At 38.2% G+C, this 18,863-nt stretch overlaps 1 protein-coding gene across 1 annotated transcript; it reads left to right on the forward strand.

Moving 5' to 3' along the window:
* Positions 1-1,488: 1,488 nt before the first annotated feature.
* On the forward strand, positions 1,489-11,475 carry hsd17b3 (hydroxysteroid (17-beta) dehydrogenase 3). The gene is made up of 11 exons (XM_074670367.1): positions 1,489-1,704; positions 6,542-6,588; positions 6,786-6,861; positions 6,996-7,103; positions 7,202-7,269; positions 8,194-8,238; positions 8,538-8,572; positions 8,683-8,764; positions 8,845-8,910; positions 9,028-9,177; positions 9,385-11,475. The coding sequence occupies exons 1-11, from the start codon at positions 1,554-1,556 to the stop codon at positions 9,523-9,525; spliced, it is 969 nt and encodes a 322-aa protein (XP_074526468.1). The 5' UTR covers positions 1,489-1,553; the 3' UTR covers positions 9,526-11,475.
* The last annotated feature ends 7,388 nt before the right edge of the window (positions 11,476-18,863 follow it).

Raw genomic sequence — 18,863 nt, forward strand, 5'->3', positions numbered from 1 at the left:
CGTACTGGCTGGGGAACAGCGCTGCATGGGGGCAATCGTGCTTAGGCACGTTTTGGATGGCCAGTGTGACCGCGCTCATAGATGTTTGTGGCCAATGGGAGGCACCTAATGGGGATCTTATGCTGATTTTACTTTTACTTTTGGGGAGCATTTCTCTCTGCACCAGAGCACTTTCTGTGCCTTACAGTGAAGTAAAATGATGAATGATGTCCTCTGGGCATTTGTTGAAAATTCAGATGACTGAGGTACCAATGCCAGCCTGCATTCTTCTTGTACCCATGTTGATCGGTCACTTAAAAATATTTTGTCTGCAGTGTCACTCAAACTACTGGCCTAACATGACTGCAGGCAATGTGCTAAATGGAGACAGATTCATCCAGATGAACTCCTGATTTACCCTTCAAAGATGTACTTGTGGCGCTAATGCTGTGGTACTTTTTGAGTAAAAGATTTGCTACATAAGACTACCATCTAAATGTTCAGTTGAACAAGTAGGATCCTCACAAACAAGGGTTTTGTCCTGATGTGTGCATGGTTAGTGGCCTGTTAAACCAGTATGGTCCTCACAAGCAAAGGATTGTCCTGATTGTGTGTGTGTATGGTAAGTGGCCTGTTATACCAGTGTAGTCCTCACAATCAAGGGTTTTGTCCTGATTGTGTGTGTATATTTGTGTGTATGGTTCGTGCCCTGTTATACCAGTGAGGTCCTCACAAGCAAGGGTTTTGTCCTGATTGTGTGTGTATATTTGTGTGTATGGTTAGTGCCCTGTTATACCAGTGTAGTCCTCACAAACAAGGGTTTTGTCCTGATTGTGTGTGTATATTTGTGTGTATGGTTAGTGCCCTGTTATACCAGTGAAGTCCTTACAAACCATGCCTCTGTCCTTTTTGTGTGTACATGTGCGTGTGTGGGTAGTGTCCAGTCAAACCAGGGTAGTTCTTACAAACCAGGGTTTTGTCCAGATTGTGTATGTGTGTGGTATACGTCCCAATAAACCGGGGTGTCCCTATGAGTCACCACTGTGCTAGGAAACGCCTCCTCCCGCCCCGTCCTCGTAGTCCTGTGAAATGTCAGGTGATCATAGCTTGAGATTCTTTCGCAATATTTAACTCATAAATAGACAGGAATTTTTCTCAATTTTTTTGGATCAGTGTTTTCTTTGTTGCACCTCTCTAGGACAAAGGGAAAGGTGGGTCCCCGTAAACCACCACTGGGCCGGTTTGAGAAAAGTGCCCCGATAAACCACCGTAACCTGTATGTGTGTGTGTGTGTGTGTGTGTTTGTGTGTGTGTGTGTGTGTGTGTGTGTGTGTGTGTGTGTGTGTGTGTGTGTGTGTGTGTGTGTGTGTATGTGTCTGTGTGTGTGTGTGTGTGTGTGTGTGTGTGTGTGTGTGTGTGTGTGTGTGTGTGTCAGTTCTTGAAGTGGGAGTGTCCTTTGGCAGACTTATTCCAACATTCTGTCATTCTGTATTTTCACTGAATCACCAATCTACAAGAAGCAGTCCAAAGCACAGGCAGGCTTGAAGCCACTGTTAGTAGTTGTGAAGTAGGAAATGGATTGGGCTGATTTGTTTTTTATTTCTCTCGGATCTGCAGTTGTTTTCTACTATGGAGTAAAGCTGCTGCTTTTCAGCAGGATGCTTTTCCCCAAAGTGTTCTTTCCTTTACCAAAAACCTTCTTCACTTCTCAGGGAGAATGGGCAGGTGAGTTTTATCTGCATGTACATTTATTGATGCATGTGTAATACATTGTGGCCTGTATTAGGACTGTAGTGGATAGAGGGATTAGCACTGGAACAGCTAAAATTTCTGCAGGAGTCACAGCAAGTTGAATACCTTTGTGATTAAACATTTTCATCAGGGGACAAAAATATGGTAAAAGTTATGATGAAAACTCATTATTTGATCTTTTGAGTTGTTAGAGTGGAGATTAGTTTTGTCTTACAACATTCTGCTATTAAAACCTATTACATATGAACCAGGATTTCTTTAAAAAAAATAATCAAATTGCATGCTTCTTTCCTGGTTATGGTTAAAAACACAGTTCTTAAAACTGTGTGCTGACAAAGCTGCCCTACTTTACAGCTAAGTGCTTTCATTTGCATCATAGCATGTTGAGACACCAGCATGTGTCCTGACATGCAAAACCACTGAAAAAAATACAACTCCTGTTTGACTATGAATGAGTTTTCACTTTTTGCCTTTACGCAAGATTAAACTTGTATAACTTATACAACCTTGGAGGAGTGTTTTAAAGCCTCAATTTGCAGAAAACAACCACATGTTTAATGTTTTATTTAAGATAGTCTGAAGAATGTAATGGAAGTGGGCTGAGATGAGATTCAATTACTAACACAGATGCAGGGTAAAAAGGCAGCCAGACACCTACAGTCATTCCAAACACAACAAACAGAGCTAGAGGACAGAGGAACGCAACAGGATGGAGAGGTCACACCAGGTTTAGACTGAGTTCTCTGGGTTTGGTCTGCTACTACAAACAGTTTAATATCCACTTTCTTGCCCACACATTCTTTTGAGTGGGTCACCATTGCTTGGGCTATGTGCAGAGTGTCTTCTTGTTTGTTAGACAATAAGCCAATTTAAGTTCTGGTGGACAACACCACGGACAAAAAGCAGACCACTTCCGACACCAGATATCTTGACTTTCATTCAATTCTTTATCCAAACGAGACTGTTTATAGAGATGATTTGAAGTGAAGGGAGTTAATGAAAACAAATCCTTGGTTTGTTGAACTTCTGCTGCAGTAAGGCCCCAGGCACAGGGTGGGCGGATTTCCAAGAATCAGGAAACAAGGCATCTCAATGAGCTCAAAGGAACAAGACAGTCTGTCTGAGTAATAGAGACAATGAGGGTTTGTTAACATTGTAAAGTGATGCCTAATGGTGCACAGATTAACTGCCTTAAATCTAAGGAAACAAGTGAGTCTGCTGCCAAAAAGAACACTCCCAGTACATTAGACAGAACAAACTGCCCTGGTTTCTTAAAACATCCAGATGAAGTCCCTTTAGGGTAAGCTGGAAGAAGCAGAAATAAAGATAATTTGGAAGGCAAAACTGCATTCCTAAACGGGTGCAAGCAACCAGATATACTATCCCATAAACCTGAGGGCAGCCTGGGTATGTCTTAATCCAAACACAATCTAAGGAATACACTCAACTTTGCTGAGCACTCAAATCAAGTCACAGTCATTACACCAAAACATTCCCATGCAGGTCCCATGGCCATCTCCTCCACTTACAAGGAATACTTTGGCGTCTCTTCTTAAGAGATTATTCAGTCTCCCACAGAACAGAAAAAAAGCCTGATTAAAAAGGGTTAGGGTTAGGGTTTAAAAAGAATACTGGGCTGATCTTTTCTTTCCAAAGACCACTTTCATTCCTTTTCAGCACAGAGGAGAAAATAGCCATCAGAACAGTGTGTTCCTGCCCGAAGAAACCCTGTCCATTTACACCAATGTCTGGCATGACAATCCGAAACCAAATCTTCATGGGCTGGTCACATCAAGTGCTGTTTTTTTTACATTTCAAAAGGCCTGACATGAACATGTTGCAGAGGTCAACTGAGGTTAAAGTCCACACCAATGTGAGTGTTTGGGCCTTAGACTCTGTATTTGATAACCAACATGGAAATTACAGTGATGTAGATTTTTCTGAGGGTGACACAAATACATGTTGATACTACTCCCTCTAATACTTAAATGGATACGTTTCCCATAGTTGAAGAAAACAGTAAAAAAAAAAAAAGCTGAAACAACTCTGCTTTGTTGCTAAGTTTGAGCCAAATTCATAGCCAGAGAGATAATTGGGTTTCCATTATAACCAGTTGCATAAGTTGTTGATGACTTTGTCTAAGCTGTCAAGATTAATCCTCACTGTGGAAAACAAGATAAGCTGTGGATAACTCACACAAAGTAAGCAAACTGGAGTTTTTCCATCTCTTCAGATCTCTTTTCGGCCCTTTGATTACATTTTAAGCACGCAAATACAGTTTTACTGACATACTGATTACAGCCAAATGTATCAAATAAAGTGTGAAACTGACTTGACTGCAACTGTTTTCTTAAAAGGGCACCAAAACAAAAAGTTTGTTCGTGACAGAGAAAAGACACAGCCTTAAGAATGAAACAAATCCCATGCATGACTTTGTTTTGTTAGGTAATACAAGGTTGTGGCTATAGAGGAAAAGTAAGAGTCCTGCCTGTGGCCTAAAAACAATTATGGGAGGGACACAAAGAATTGGGCGGGTGCATGTTTTCACAAACCCAAATTATGTAACCAATGATAGTTCTATCTAAAACTTAAGTTCCTGAAATGAAATACTTCCTGTGAAACTGTGGCAACTAATTGTTGTTTTTGGATTTTCAGTCTTTGTTGCAGATGACGAAAGAGTCAGAGTTAGATAAAGAAAGGAAAAAAGCCAGAGGAAGGGGAAAAGTGTTGTCTTGTTTATATTTTACTCTAATTAGAAATTATAAGCTGATAAACAGACATTATGAGAGCAATTTATGTTTAGAGTGTTAACATGGATAGGAATGCCAGTTTTCTTCTGGTGATGCTTTTAAACAGTGTTAAAAAGATTATAGTAAAATTAGAAAAAGTTATGCAGGGTATGGTAATTCACACTAAAACATTGTCAAAGTTAGATAGTAAAGCCACTTATCTTTAACCAATATCAGAACTAAAGTGGATCAAGCACTGAACTTTGTGGAATCCCAAATGGAATCATACTATATAGGGGATGATGTACAGTAAAAATGTAGTTATGCAACTTGGAATACAAGCTTAAAAAGTTGAGGCCTGATTAAAAAAATAGCACTTTCTTGGAAGAAGTCTCCTCTCAGCCCACCCGTTGGCAAATGAACATTTACTTGAGCATTTTAATCTGCAGTAAAGTTGAAACAAAAATGAGATGCAGTCACAAGTACGTGATCCAATATTAGTATAGCTTCCACATTTGAATGTTGATAGAAACTAATTTTGAATGACAGTGTTGATAGACTGAAGTGCAACGTGTCAGACTCCATTCTGTAAACTGATCTGATTAAATGTCATTCACTTTTAAATGTTAAACCCTTTCAAATGGTAATCACTTTAAATGTTAATCACTTGTGATATTGAGAATTAATCTTTGATTAATTTTAAATCTCATTTTGGTTGTGGTGATGGACTGTGGTAATGGGATGATATCAGTTGATAAAACAGGTGTACATAAACATTTTCCAGTCCATGGTGAACCAGTACATAGCAAACAGCTTTTCAGTGATGTTCAGATCAAAGTTTTATTAAGGGCACAGTAATTATGAGAGGATGTTGGCTCAACTCCGTGCTGTTCTTTGTAAATTAAACTCACTGAGTTGATGATTTTGTGTCCATGTCACAGAGATAAAAAAAAGGGACTGGCACAGACAGGTAACAGCTGGATACTATTGAGGACCCAAAGCCATAATGGTTATTTCTGAGGTCCCTGTACTACTCTTAGTATAATTCAGGTAAATTTGGGCTGAAATAGGCATATGTTTCAATTCCTCTTTATAATACGGAGACCTTCTGTGAACAGCATTGGTTCTCAAAATTTTTGTTGTTTCTGGAGCATATATTTTTTTAAAAGTCTGGCATGTATTTACTGAATGTTTATTATTTATGATTTTCTCATTCTTATCAGTTTGTGTTAGGTTATCAATTCTTCTTAACAAAATAAAAAACCAAACTGTGATTATTCCTCAGCATTTAATATATATTGAAGGATAATATTTTCTGCAAAATAGAATTCCAGGATGTCATTTGCATAACCACCCACTCACTTTACATTATCATTTGAAAAAAAAAAAAAAAAAACAGACTATTTTGTGATTTGTGATTCCACAATATGTGATCAAGTGTCTGAAGGATGCACCTCATTGAAAGTCTGAAGCTTAGAGCTTAGTCATCTGACACTGCTCTTATTTTCTAAGACACAAAGACTGCGAACTTTCCAGATTCATTAAGTTTAATTCAAGTGAAAAATTTAGTGACTACAAGCTTAAGTAATACTTGTCTAAGTGCTTTATCATGTCTTCAAGCAAAAAACAACCCATCCAACTCAAACCAAAGGGTTTCTTTCATCTCAGTGTTCTTGAGAGCTTTTACAAACCTGGAAAGTTACCACTTGTCAGATTCAGACAGCACTTTCTTTCTTTTCCTGGAGATTGTTAAAGAAAGCCTGCATTTGTTGCGAGCAGGATGAGGAGGAAATGGGAGAGTGGTGACTCAGATACAGGCAGTTCTTGTCTGATCTCACCAAATTCTTTATCAGAACCGGGGAACAGGCAGTATTAGCACAGTGTGTAACAGGGTGGGTTTGGCACTGTAAACAAAAACAAACAGAAACAATTCCCTGTCTTGGAGCAGATATAATGTTGCACCTGATCCACAGCACCCCCAGTGTTTGAAATTGAAACTTAAAAAAAAAAAAAAGAAAAGAAAAAGAAATTTAAGAAAACAATACTTCTGACTTACACTTCTTCTTGAATCCTTGTTTTAGTGGTGACTGGTGCTTCAGAAGGAATAGGCCGAGCATATGCATTTGAGGTGAGGTATTATGGAGAATAACAGGTTTGTTTTTATTTTAAATTATTTTTATGCATTTATTTATATTTGCACTTTTACCACAAGTCTTGTCTGTTTATATCTCGTGTGCATTTCCAGTGTGTATTCTGTGTGTTACTGTATGAGCTCATCATACAGGTTGTGTGATGCTTATCTAACTGTACTCATGACCTCCTCAGCTGGCCAAACAAGGAATGAACCTAGTCATCATGAGCAGAACCAAAGCGACATTGGACCAGGTGGCCAAAAAAATAAGTAAACATCCTTTTTGTTTCCCTTTTTGTGTGAGTCCAAACTCTGTTTACATCTATAAATATACTGTTAGGTTTATGTGAGAGGGCACTGTATTGTTAGGTTTGTTGCCAACCAATTGTTTTCTGTCTCCTTAGGTGAAACAACAGGGCAGAGGGTGAAGGTGATTGTAACAGACTTCATGAAGGAAAATGTGTTTGGTGAAATTGATAATCAGCTCAGAGGCCTTGACATTGGCGTTTTAGGTTCGACTGTTTTTCCAAAGCAACTAATAACTCATGTTAATAATTATTTAGAGTCACAGAATCTTCTGTTTTTGTTAATATTTCTTATTTCTCTCCAGTCAATAATGTTGGCATGCTGCCCAGTGTTGTCCCCAGTGAATTCCTTGATTCCAAAGGGCTCAACGAGGTCAGTGGTACCTCAGTGTTTTATGTGTATTTTTGTTCTTTAAAAAAAATAGTATCAATACAAATGTATGAATTTGGCAGGTTTACATTCAGTATTGATACTGAATAACATCCGTAATGATAACTGCTTCATAGATTTCCATGGACCAAAAACTCCCCAGGACTCTGTAAACCTATTACCAAACATAACCAACCAGGCCGAGTTGCTACTTTTATTTTATCAAATCTCATTAATTGCAGTTCAGTCAGGACCACTCTCATTAAAATAATTTATTATCATCATTATACATGCAATAAGTTATACTTGCCAGTATGACTCTTTATCTGGGAGCTCCTTGCCCTTCCACATGCCAATATGGAATGCCAAAGCCAGTGGAAGGGAGAGCACACCTCATCTCTCTTGCGTACATGGAAAGCCACGGCAGGAAGAGCAGGTGCAGCAAAGAACTCTGGGTACAGAACAGAGCAGATAAGGCATCAGTGACAATTTATGTGACTCGGGTAAAAACTAGACACAACATAAAAGGAGGCTCTGAGGTTTGGTTGCAAAAGTTCTCAGGTTTTAACAAATCAAATCTTAAGTATTGATTTTGGAACTGGAGACAAAAAAAGCAAAAACAGTTGATGACAATACCAGCTGAATTCAAAGTACCTGACCCAACTTTTACAAGAGAGGATCCAAGGATTTCACCAGCTGATGGTGTATTTGTAAAATCCTAAATCACAGCCTGTATGCCTGTATAATATGATTTTTACACATGTTCACATTCTGCTAGACAACGTTTGTAGCATTTACCATTTACCACCATCATATGTCATTCTTTGCTGAGCTCAGTGAAGATATTTAGCTTTTGTCTGTCAAATTCTTTTCCAGTTATTGACTTGTGAAATTTTACATTGGACTAATTTTAAATTCTGCTTTTAGATAATTACAGGGTTGATTAACTGCAATGTGAAAACCATGGCCAAGGTAAGAAACATTTAATCCATGGCACAAACAAAAAAAAGCACTTTCACAGTTTTAGTGAAATATGATCAGCATCACATACTCATGAACTGAAAGGAACCAAAGAATCATTTTCATTGTCCAACACCTACACTTTATGACATATCCATCCTCAGATGCTCATTGAAGTTGATTGAATACACAGATAATACATTTTGATCTCAAACAGCATATAAAGAAATAATGAACAGTGTTTGTATTTGTTTTTCCTTAATGTATAAATACAACAGTCTCCTATCTGAACTTCTTTCTCTTGCTTTCAGATGTGCAGAATAACCCTCCCAGGCATGGAGAACAGGTTTCTTTCACTCTGTTTTCTTGAACAGATTCAATGTTTGATGAGATATCGTAATAAACTAACAGACAATACGTTCTGGCCTGGTCAAACAATTTCTTCTACCTCTGCAGAGGGAGAGGAGTGATACTGAATATCTCATCTGGAATTGCTTCTGTCCCATTTCCAATGTACACCTTGTATGCTGCATCGAAAGTAAGCTCAAAACCTAATGTTTACACTTAGTCTTTTACCAGGTTATATCATGAGACCTGTGATATTTTGTTTTTCTCTAGGTATTTGTGGAACGATTTTCCCAAGCTCTGCAAGCTGAATACAAAGATAAGGGGGTTATCATACAGGTACTCTGTCTTTATTTTCAAGTTCAATGTCTTTCAGTTCAACAAAGAAAGAAAGGGCTGTAGTGACCCATCTCATTTTTTTCTGTCTCTTTTTCTTTCTCTTTTTCCTTTCTTCAGGCTGTGTCTCCATTTGGAGTCTCGACACAGATGGCAGCTTACCAAAAAGCTAACTTAGTGACTCTGTCTCCAGAGGACTTTGTAGAAAGCTCCCTGCAGTACATCAAAGCCGGAGACAAAACATATGGCAGCATCTGCCACATGGTTCTGGTGAGAATTACTGTTACAACCATTTAATGATGCCAAATAATGGCGATAATGACAAGGCCAGAAACTGATTTGCTCCTCTCTCTCTCTTTCTCTCTGTGTGTGTGTGTGTGTGTGTGTGTGTGTGTGTGTGTGTGTGTGTGTGTGTGTGTGTGTGTGTGTGTGTGTGTGTGTGTGTGTGTGTGTGTGTGTGTGTGTGTGTTTATACAGGGCTGGTTCCTGAGGTCTATTCCTCTCAGGATTCTCTATTCAGACTCTGTGTTGCACAGCTTACAGGACTATGTCAAAAAGAAAGCAGTAGAAAATGCCAACGCAACCAAACATGCCACTAATGGAAACAGTCAAAAGTAGAACCAAAATCATCTGTCATGACCATCTTCCAGCCAGCCATGTTACTCAACCACTAAACACTTCTGGAAATATTTCAAGACTGTTGAATTATTTTAAACATACATTTTTGCGAATTTATCATAAACTGCTGAATAGGAAATATTTCATAAGTTTTGTTAAAACCGGAACATGTCATACCATCTGATATTAAATGCTTTTGTTAAAATCGTGTTCAGGCAGCTTTCCATCAAATAAAGTTATCACAAAAATGTTCACAAGAAAGAATGATCACTATTTCCTGTTTTTAAAGAGTGGGTATCATGCTTTTTTTAGGCTTTATTCTGTCCACTTCAGTACTCCAATAGGACCTTATCATTGTTTTCTGCTAAAAAGCATCCCTGTTTTCTCTCATTGGTATTTAAGAAAACTTTTGTTTTAGTTTCCTTTAATGCTTCCTTTAAGACGCTGTCTCTTCACAAACCCCCTTCCCTTTGATTGGTCAGCCTTTTGGAAGTGTATGGGGGGAGGGGCTATGGGCAGACCTTGTCTATAGGCTCACCCCTCCAACATGTCATGAGCCAGTTGGGAGTTCCACATGTGATGACCTTATCACTTCAGCAAGTCTCATAAAGATCTTGTGCTATTTTAAAATGGACCACTGAGCAGTTTACCAACAGATTGAACATGTTTCACATGGATTGTTGCTTTGTATCCATGTTTGAAATAACTCCTCTACACTTATCTTTAATTCTTAGCTTGGCCATTTTTAAAATATATTAACCATTAAAGTCATGGCCTCTTTTCTGGGGTTTGGGTTTGCAGTATGTCTTATGAAGACTTATCAATTTAAATATAAGTTTAAAAAAATATGTGATTTATACTGAACTCAAGATACATTATAAAACCATTTGAAGATGATAAACTCTTTCTAATAGTCTTCCTGGTAAATTGAAAAAATGGGAGGCATAAGACTCAACATGTTCCCACATTCACTTGATTCTTTACTGCTGGCATCCATGCGCGCTTTAGGACTGACATGAAAAAATGGAATAGGAAAAGCTTTTAGCCTACATTCACGTTAATTAATCAAAATCATTTGTGGCTGAAATGAAAGTTGCATCCTAGGATTTAAGGACAGGTTTGTATGTGTGACTGTTTCCTACAATCATAAATCTTTAAGACAGATAAATAATAAAGTTTTGTACACACACACACACACACACACACACACACACACACACACACACACACACACACACACACACACACACACACACACACACACACCTGTAACAGTCATCAGCCTAAGACTGAGGAAAGACCAGACCAGACGAGCTCACCAGCAGACGACTCCAGGTGTCAGTCAGCGCTGTAAGATCCGCAGAACCAGTCAGGGCTGGAAAGAACTGATTAGTCACCACATGACTCTTGACAAATGTGAACACACTGGAGGCCCGAGTTTGATATCCTGCTGCTTACAGGATGATGTACAGTTTTGAATCCTGAACAAACATTTACTCATCTGTGCAGGGGCAGATGAGCACAACCATTTGAAACAGAATGTGCTACTAAGACATCTGACCCTAGAAGAGTCACTAATCATGGTGTGACCAGGATGTTTAGGCAGCCTTGATGAATGACCTATACCTTCCCATGAGAGTTAGAGGAGGGTCAGGCAGAAGGGCTTCGAAAAGAGTAAAAGAGATGGAAGGGAAGAGTTAAGAGGGGTCACAGTGACAGTGAGTCCACCATCTATGTCTGGCTTTCCTGGAAAACGCAATAAAAGTCAAACTCACACAGTAAAAGTCTTGATTCATCCCATTTGGTTCCTCTTCCTCTGTACAAAAAAATAAGTTGAAGAAAATGAACTTACAAAGGCTAATACAAGTGTTGTTGCATATTCAAATTGCTTTATTTGTGTATGTTTAAAGTTTTTAGTGTGAAGTAAATGTTTCTAGAGGCTTGGTTCATGGATGTTTACACTCCCATCAGTGTTAGCTTCTCCTTAATTCTTTGATCACCAGTGTTGTTGATGAGTACTTATTTTTATTGAATGACTGTCTCTCTAAGCCTGAGGGTTTTTTTTTAATAAACTGTCTGCCCCTTTGTAACTCAGACAGTAGTTCTCTTGCCTTACTAATCAGAGGCAACTGTTTGCTGGATGAGTTCAACCCACCTCTGGGCTGCTGCCCTATGACTTTACACCTTTTCAGTGGTTCATACTACTGGCACTGTCCTCCAGTGCCAATGGTATGTGAATAGCCCTGCATTAATCATGTCTAGAAAACAGACTTCATGCAAAATTTAACACACCCTGCAGCTTGGTATGCAGAGCATACACCTGTTGCTACCTTTTTGTATGTTGTATATGCTGAGTTATGAATATTGAATGACCGTCAGCGTTTCTGTTCTCTGGATCTGATTTATCAACCAGTCAGTTTGCTGAGATAATTGTTGGCGTGGATGTTTTGTTGGACATCAGGTGGGAAGACATTAGCAGAGTGACATGAGGAAGACAGAGAACCAAAAGTTGTTTTTGTTTGTTTGTTTTTTTTCCATCCTAATGTTGAGGTTGCTGGTGAGCTTCTCAGTAAATCACTTATTGTGTTGGAAAATGTCTGCATCATACAAGGAACAAAGAAAATTTTGTTGATGTACATGAAAAACAAGATACATTATACATTATCGTTCAAAACCCAATATCTTCCTTACTACACCACATGGTGGTGCTAAAGGTATCATTCAGTACTTATACTTCCACCTGGCAATTTTGAATGCAATTTCCATGGTTGTTTTAATAGTGACCTTCAAGCTTTTATCCCTTTAACTACATTTTTGAATTTCAACATGATAGGAGTTCATACAAAAACACTGTAAAATGTAATCTAAAAGAAAAATGAAGGTAGATTTGTAACACAAGGTTTAGGAGATATAAGACAACTGTAATACACAATAAAGCCAATAGAGGGCAGTAAGCAAAAAGATTTGACAGAGCTGTCAGATTGATCACACTTTTACAGAAATACTTGGTGTTTGATCCTTTGAGGGTCAGGTTGAAAATCTAAAATCATTCACAAAATGTACTTTTACATGAAACATTACATTAGAGTAGTTTTAGTAAAGTAGTGAGATATATATATATATATATATATATATATATATATATATATATATATATATATATATATATCTCACTACTTTACTAAAACTACTCTAATGTAATGTTTCATGTAAAAGTACATGAAACATATATATATCTATATATATATATATATATATATATATATGTATATATATATATATATATATATATATATATATATATATATATATATATATATAGATATATATATATATATATATATATATATATATATATATATATATATATATATATATATATATATATATAGATAGATAGATAGATAGATAGATAGATAGATAGATAGATAGATAGATAGATAGATAGATAGATAGATAGATAGATAGATAGATAGATGATACATACATACATACATACATACATACATACATACATACATACATAGATAGACATATAGATAGATAGATAGATAGATAGATATTGAGACACATAGACATATAGATATAGATACATAGGCACATAGATATAGATAAAATAATTCAAATCATTTTCTCTCATTATTGACTCAAACTGACACTGGGTATTTCCAGATTTAATATCTATGCTTTTTAAGTTTCTCCCTTTTCAAAGCTGCACTTTGAGCACTTTGTGTGTCACCTGCAGTTTAAATCAAAAGTTGTTCACCCTGATTGCACCAACACCCGGGATTTTCCTAACCTCAGGTTGTCTGCAAAAACACCTTTATGAGACCTTTTAATTTGTTGGTATCAAAGCACCCTGACATCAAACAAGGCTCTCAGAGTTGAAAATTTAATGCCACTGCTTCTCTAATAGCAGGTTACTGCCTAGGACATTTGTTATCATGAAGAATCTAAGTTAAAGTGTTTCTCCAGAGTTTATGGAATAATGTTTTTACCATCAATGGGATCACATTTTAGCATAAATATGAGGTCAGACTGGCTTCAACACGTCCAGCGCCTGTGGCAGACGAGAGATTCATTAAGGAAGGGGGTCAAGGAAAGTCAAAGTTTTGATTTCACTCAGTGACTGTAGTGTATGTGGGTGGTCATGGCTCTGAGGACAGTCTTTACACGCACATCGTGTGTGTGTGGCTGAGTGTGTATGGCTTTGCATGTGTGAGGAGAGGAAAGAAAAGGAGAGAGGTGCTGCCTTTGAGGACGTTCCCCGTATGACTCCACTCTCCTCCTTGGACGCTGATTGCTTGTTGTTTCAATAAACAGACGGGTCCAGAGATGATCCAAGACAAGCACACAGCCACCGCGGCCCACCCAGGAGCCGAGGTCAGGACCACTAACCTTTGCACACACTCTTGCACTCATGAGAACCTGCCTCATGAATATGTTCAAGGTTGATTTTGAGACATTTTTGCCCAAGGAGCAAAAGAAATAACCTTAGATCTGGAAAGAAACTTCAACAATTCAACATGGTATTTTGATAAAAAAAACTGTATAAAAATGAACTCCCACTATGGTTATCAAAGTGAATTATTGCACATGCCATAAAACCCCAACAGCCAATTACATACACTTTGCATTTTTGACTCCATATTTTCTTCAGTGGCTTTCTCTCCGAATGTTTTCCATCTCCTTAAAAGTGCAGCGTTGTCAGTATGACACACCAGTATAAATATATGAATATTTACACTAGCTGAAATATTTCTGTGGCATAATTACAACCTTGTCTCTCAAACTTTGTTGCTGAGCACACAAAGATTCCTTCTGGAAGGGGAGTTTTTGGGGTAATTATTTCTCGCAGGAGTAATAATAATACCTACCACTTCTCTCCAATTTGGGATAGAGCTCTTTGAAACTCAAGAAGATAATTTCAAAGTGTCATCTTCTCCAAAAGAACGTTCTGTCGAGGATGAGAAAGACAATGCAGGAGGAACAAAAATGGATGAAAGGTAGGAATGGAAAGGGGTAGAAAAGCAGTAAGTTTCAGAGAGAAAGAGGGAGATGGAAAGAAAAAGCCTGTGACTCCTGTGATGGCCCAGTGCTCACATATGGCCAGGCTTTGCTTGTATAGCCTCACTTCAAGGCGCAGGGCCCTGCAAACATAAACAGTAGAGAGGCTGCAGCTGGAGCGGGGAGGCAGCCTGCTTGCTTACTGAGACCCTCTCTACACTAAACAATGGATCAAGTGACGCACAGACCTTTGGCAGTGCAACAGAGGAGCCAGGCAGCTCAGAAAAGCCTTTCTTCCCTACGTTTATATCTCTGCTCTCAATATTTACCCCATGGGGAAACGCACTATTTTCCATTCCCTTTTGTTCTGCATGGAGCAGAAGGGTCGACCTCCCTCCATCTCTGCTTCTCCTATCATCCAGGGTCAAGTGACTTTTTGTGCAATCTGAAGTTGTCAACTTTGTGCAGAATTCCCTTACTTCAACACTCATGCAGCTGAGTACAGGTGTTCAAAATGAAAAGCTCATCCCGACCTGAAGATGAAGATTAGTCTGATTAGTACGAGTGAATGTGCATGACTGCATCTGTGTTTTATCCCTTTTTTTTAAAAGGACTCAATGGGGATCGGAAGAGTCCAGGAGCCACTGAATTGACCAAAATAACAGCTATCAGTTGTTGGAGTAAGTGGATTGAAATGAGGAGCAAATGTTAGGTTATTTTTTGATGAAGACCTCCTTGGCTAGTTACTGTAACAACAGTGGGACTCTACCCCCTGATGTAGTTGTTCACTGACTGAGTCACCTAAATGTGTTTTCATAGTGCTTTGGTATTAACTATTTTCCTGTTCTCTCATCAACACCTGTGCGAGTTAGTTAACTGCAATATTTTATAGCTAGTAGTCATGTCGCTCTCAGGGATGTTACACAGACTTTTTATTGGGTTAGCAATTGTTATTTCCTTAATGAGCTTTTTACATTTCCATACGCACTCACACTTTCCTGGATGCATTTAAGGAGTTAAGGTAATGATTTACTAACAGTGATTGACAATAATTATGTAGATTTTGAGTACTGTACTTCAGTCCATTTTTTTTTAAACTGTTTTTAACCTGATCATAGTTTTGGGGGGTGAAACCCTTATATTCACTTCACTGCATTTCTATGAGTGCTCTCATTACTTTAGCTCAGCTGAAATTTTTCACTTATTTTTTTCCTTAAACAACTCTAAGAAACAGTGTTCATGTCGTACACAGCTCAAAATTTTATGTTGGGTCAAAAAATACATTTTGTTGCTGTAACAGTAACAGAAGTTACCTTGTGTCAATTGTCTTAGTTTTTTGTTTTAGACTTGAAAGTTAACTCAACTTCTTCAGGTAGTTGTTTGAAATAGTTAACCGATTTCAACTCAACAAAAGTTTTCAGTTATTTTGACCTTTCATTTTTACTTATATAAATTATATTTGTTAGTTACCTGAACTTCTTCAAGTTATTATTTGACATTATAAATCTATTTCACAGAAAAACTGTGTGTATCATAGGGTTCAGAAGCCAAGTTTGAGCGATGAGGAAATAACACCTGTTCCTTAACATGGAAGGTAGACAATACACCATCTCATTAGGCTCAGACAGACCAAATTAATCAGTCAAGCTGTCCATTGTGTGGAACTAATTCATATCCATAGCATATCCTGCTTACTGAAGGGGTCAAAAATATACATAATCCCCGAAGGTATTCTGGGTATTACTTTGATGGCAGTAGTTTCACAAAGCAGTTTGAGGACCTCATATCCACTGTGCTCCCATCTCACTCACGGTGACAATAACTTTCAGAGCACAGTTCCCAAAAGCATCATGGGTTATAACTTTTTAAACCCAAGCCCACCTGAATTCCTTCACTGTCAAGCTGACATGCATTACTGATTTATTTGGATGTCGATATTTAAGTTGAAAAATATATTGTGTAGTTGAGATGATGCCAACTTATTATTAAGAGTTATCACAACAACTTCAGTAATCTTTTTTTATATGATGTGGAATAATATGCTATAATAACAAATGTGCAAAATCACATTTTACAGTGTGAAATCATTCAGTTTTGGAAATGGTGGCTCCTGCTTAGCAAGATGATTTTCTACCCAAGCACCTGTGTTCATGATTCATGAGTCCACATTGGTATTGGTTGTGGTATTTGAAATGAAGAAATTGACTATTGGCTTCTTCTCTGGGCTTGGCTATCAACATATCTTTAAACATAAAATGTCACATTCTTTAAATTTGATGCCACTATCGCCATCACATACAGTTTGAAGTTACATTGTAGCAATCAGAAACTTAGAGATGTACTTATCAGCTGTACTGTTTTTACCCTGGACGGTAAGAAAAGAGTTTGGGTCTTGTAGCACCTCAGGCTGCTCTCACATCCTTCCCCAGTACTAGCCTTCTTCCTCAACAAGGAAGAAAGCTTTTTGCCACAGTATCAACAGGCAGAATTAAACTGTGCAGGACTTGTTTCTACAAATTAATTTGATACGATGCTTCTGATCAGGTTGTTCCTGTCGTCTCTTTTTGCTACTGACTACTATTGATCAGTCAGGATCAAGTATTTAACACACATGCAACAGGCAACCGTACTGACGAAATGAACTTAATGTTACATGAAAATCATGTTCTCAAGAAAGTGAAACGAAAACTTTTGCTGACTGAGATCCAGCAACATATAGAAAAGTGTACAATAACGACCTGGAAGAACAGTTTGAATTACTTTTTCTTAATGTATCATTACCAAGAAGAGTTGGAGTGGCTTCTGGTTTCACTTAAAAAATACAGGTAACGTCTAACTTCTCATATTGCTCATTATATAATGAATATTTACAGTATAGAGAGATGCTTAGATTCTAATGTCGACTTGCCACAGACTATTATGTATTTATTCAAGAGCTAGGAATTAATTAGCCAAAGTTGGCAGATCTTCTTAACCCTGAGTGAAAGTACGGAAACCTAATATGACAGGGGGCCCAGGTCAGCAGGGGTCAGTACTCATTCACAGCTTTTTACTAATGAAATCAAACCAAGTGTCAAAGTCTGACTTCTGCAAATAAACCAACACAGCCAGAAGTGTCTCTCCAACACTTCATCTGACCGTCCTGTTTAAAAGAGACCAACATATACATAGGTTAGAGTGGCAGGAAATATAAACAGACGTCTCAACCTGCCCTTGACACAAAGACACGAGATGCTAATGGGAGAACTGGAAGAGCATACTGTCTCTTTGGTGCTCTTTCTCGTGACTCCTTCTGAATGTGGAAAATCCACTTCACATGGCATGTAATAAAATAAAATACAATCATCACACTGATTGAAGACATTGTCCCAGATCACTCACAGGGGATGCACGTCTCACTCCAGGTCCTCAGCAGAATCCTGGAGTTAGCATTCAGGATAAGAGAGCTTTGTTTGCCAGTGAGGCATGTGAGCTGCCATCCATTAGCCTCCAACCACTGTCAGTCAGTGTGCAAGCCTTTCTATTGTAAGTCAGATGCTAAGCCTCTGTGTTATCTCACTTGAACCAGACCAGGGCAACAAAAAAGACAGATAAGGATCTGCAAATCTCAGCTGTGGGTGAATCTGAAAGAGAAAAGGAGAGAGACGAAAGTTTGGAAAGAGAGGGCTTTTCATTCTGCTCAGTTTGTGTCTTGAGCAGGTGTGACAGATGTGAGGCCTGTGTGTATGTGAAGATGGTCATCGTACCACCCAGAAGCTACACATGCAGGCACATGCACAGACACTTAATTCTTAAAGTTTTGTAGTCTGTAAAGACACATACTCCTTTCTATTGCTCATTGATACTAATAGCACTAAAGCTAAGCTATTACATCAGTATAAGATATATTCGTAATGTTTTTTGCTTGATAGAGGAAAAGCAAACAAAAGTTGTCATAAAAAAGATTTTGTATGGCATTACTTTAGTCAAACAGTTTCAGCGCCAGATAGAGCAGAAACCATCCTCGCAGTGTGAGCAAACACGACAAGCGTCCTCCTCCTTAGGTGCCTTGTCTTCTCCCACTCTCCATTCCTAACATTTACTATCCCCCAACACCCACATCTTTCAATAAAAGAGAGAAAAAAAGCCTCAAGATAACTCCCAAAAAACAAACATGTTTGAAAACATAGAATGAATTAAGGCTCACACATGGCGCAGGGGCCTCCTCTCTGAAGAGCATTTTAGGTAGGAGCTATCACATTACTGTGCAGAGCAGAAACACGACACAGCACCAATTAAGCAGCCTCATGGGAAGCCAGAACCAGTGAGGTGTTCAAAGTAAGAGATTAAGC

Source organism: Halichoeres trimaculatus, unplaced genomic scaffold, assembly GCF_033239565.1.
Source record: "Halichoeres trimaculatus isolate MK-OKI-2021-1 unplaced genomic scaffold, fHalTri1.1 fHalTri1_scaffold_5, whole genome shotgun sequence".
Classification (NCBI taxonomy): domain Eukaryota; kingdom Metazoa; phylum Chordata; class Actinopteri; order Labriformes; family Labridae; genus Halichoeres; species Halichoeres trimaculatus.

Bases quoted from the DNA above. Each gene is read 5' to 3' on its own strand.
- hsd17b3 (XM_074670367.1), top strand. From the start codon at position 1,554: ATGGATTGGGCTGATTTGTTTTTTATTTCTCTCGGATCTGCAGTTGTT. The intron at 6,862-6,995 runs GTAAACATCCTT...CTGTCTCCTTAG, and splicing joins CCAGGTGGCCAAAAAAATAA to GTGAAACAACAGGGCAGAGG. The intron at 8,765-8,844 runs GTAAGCTCAAAA...GTTTTTCTCTAG, and splicing joins CCTTGTATGCTGCATCGAAA to GTATTTGTGGAACGATTTTC.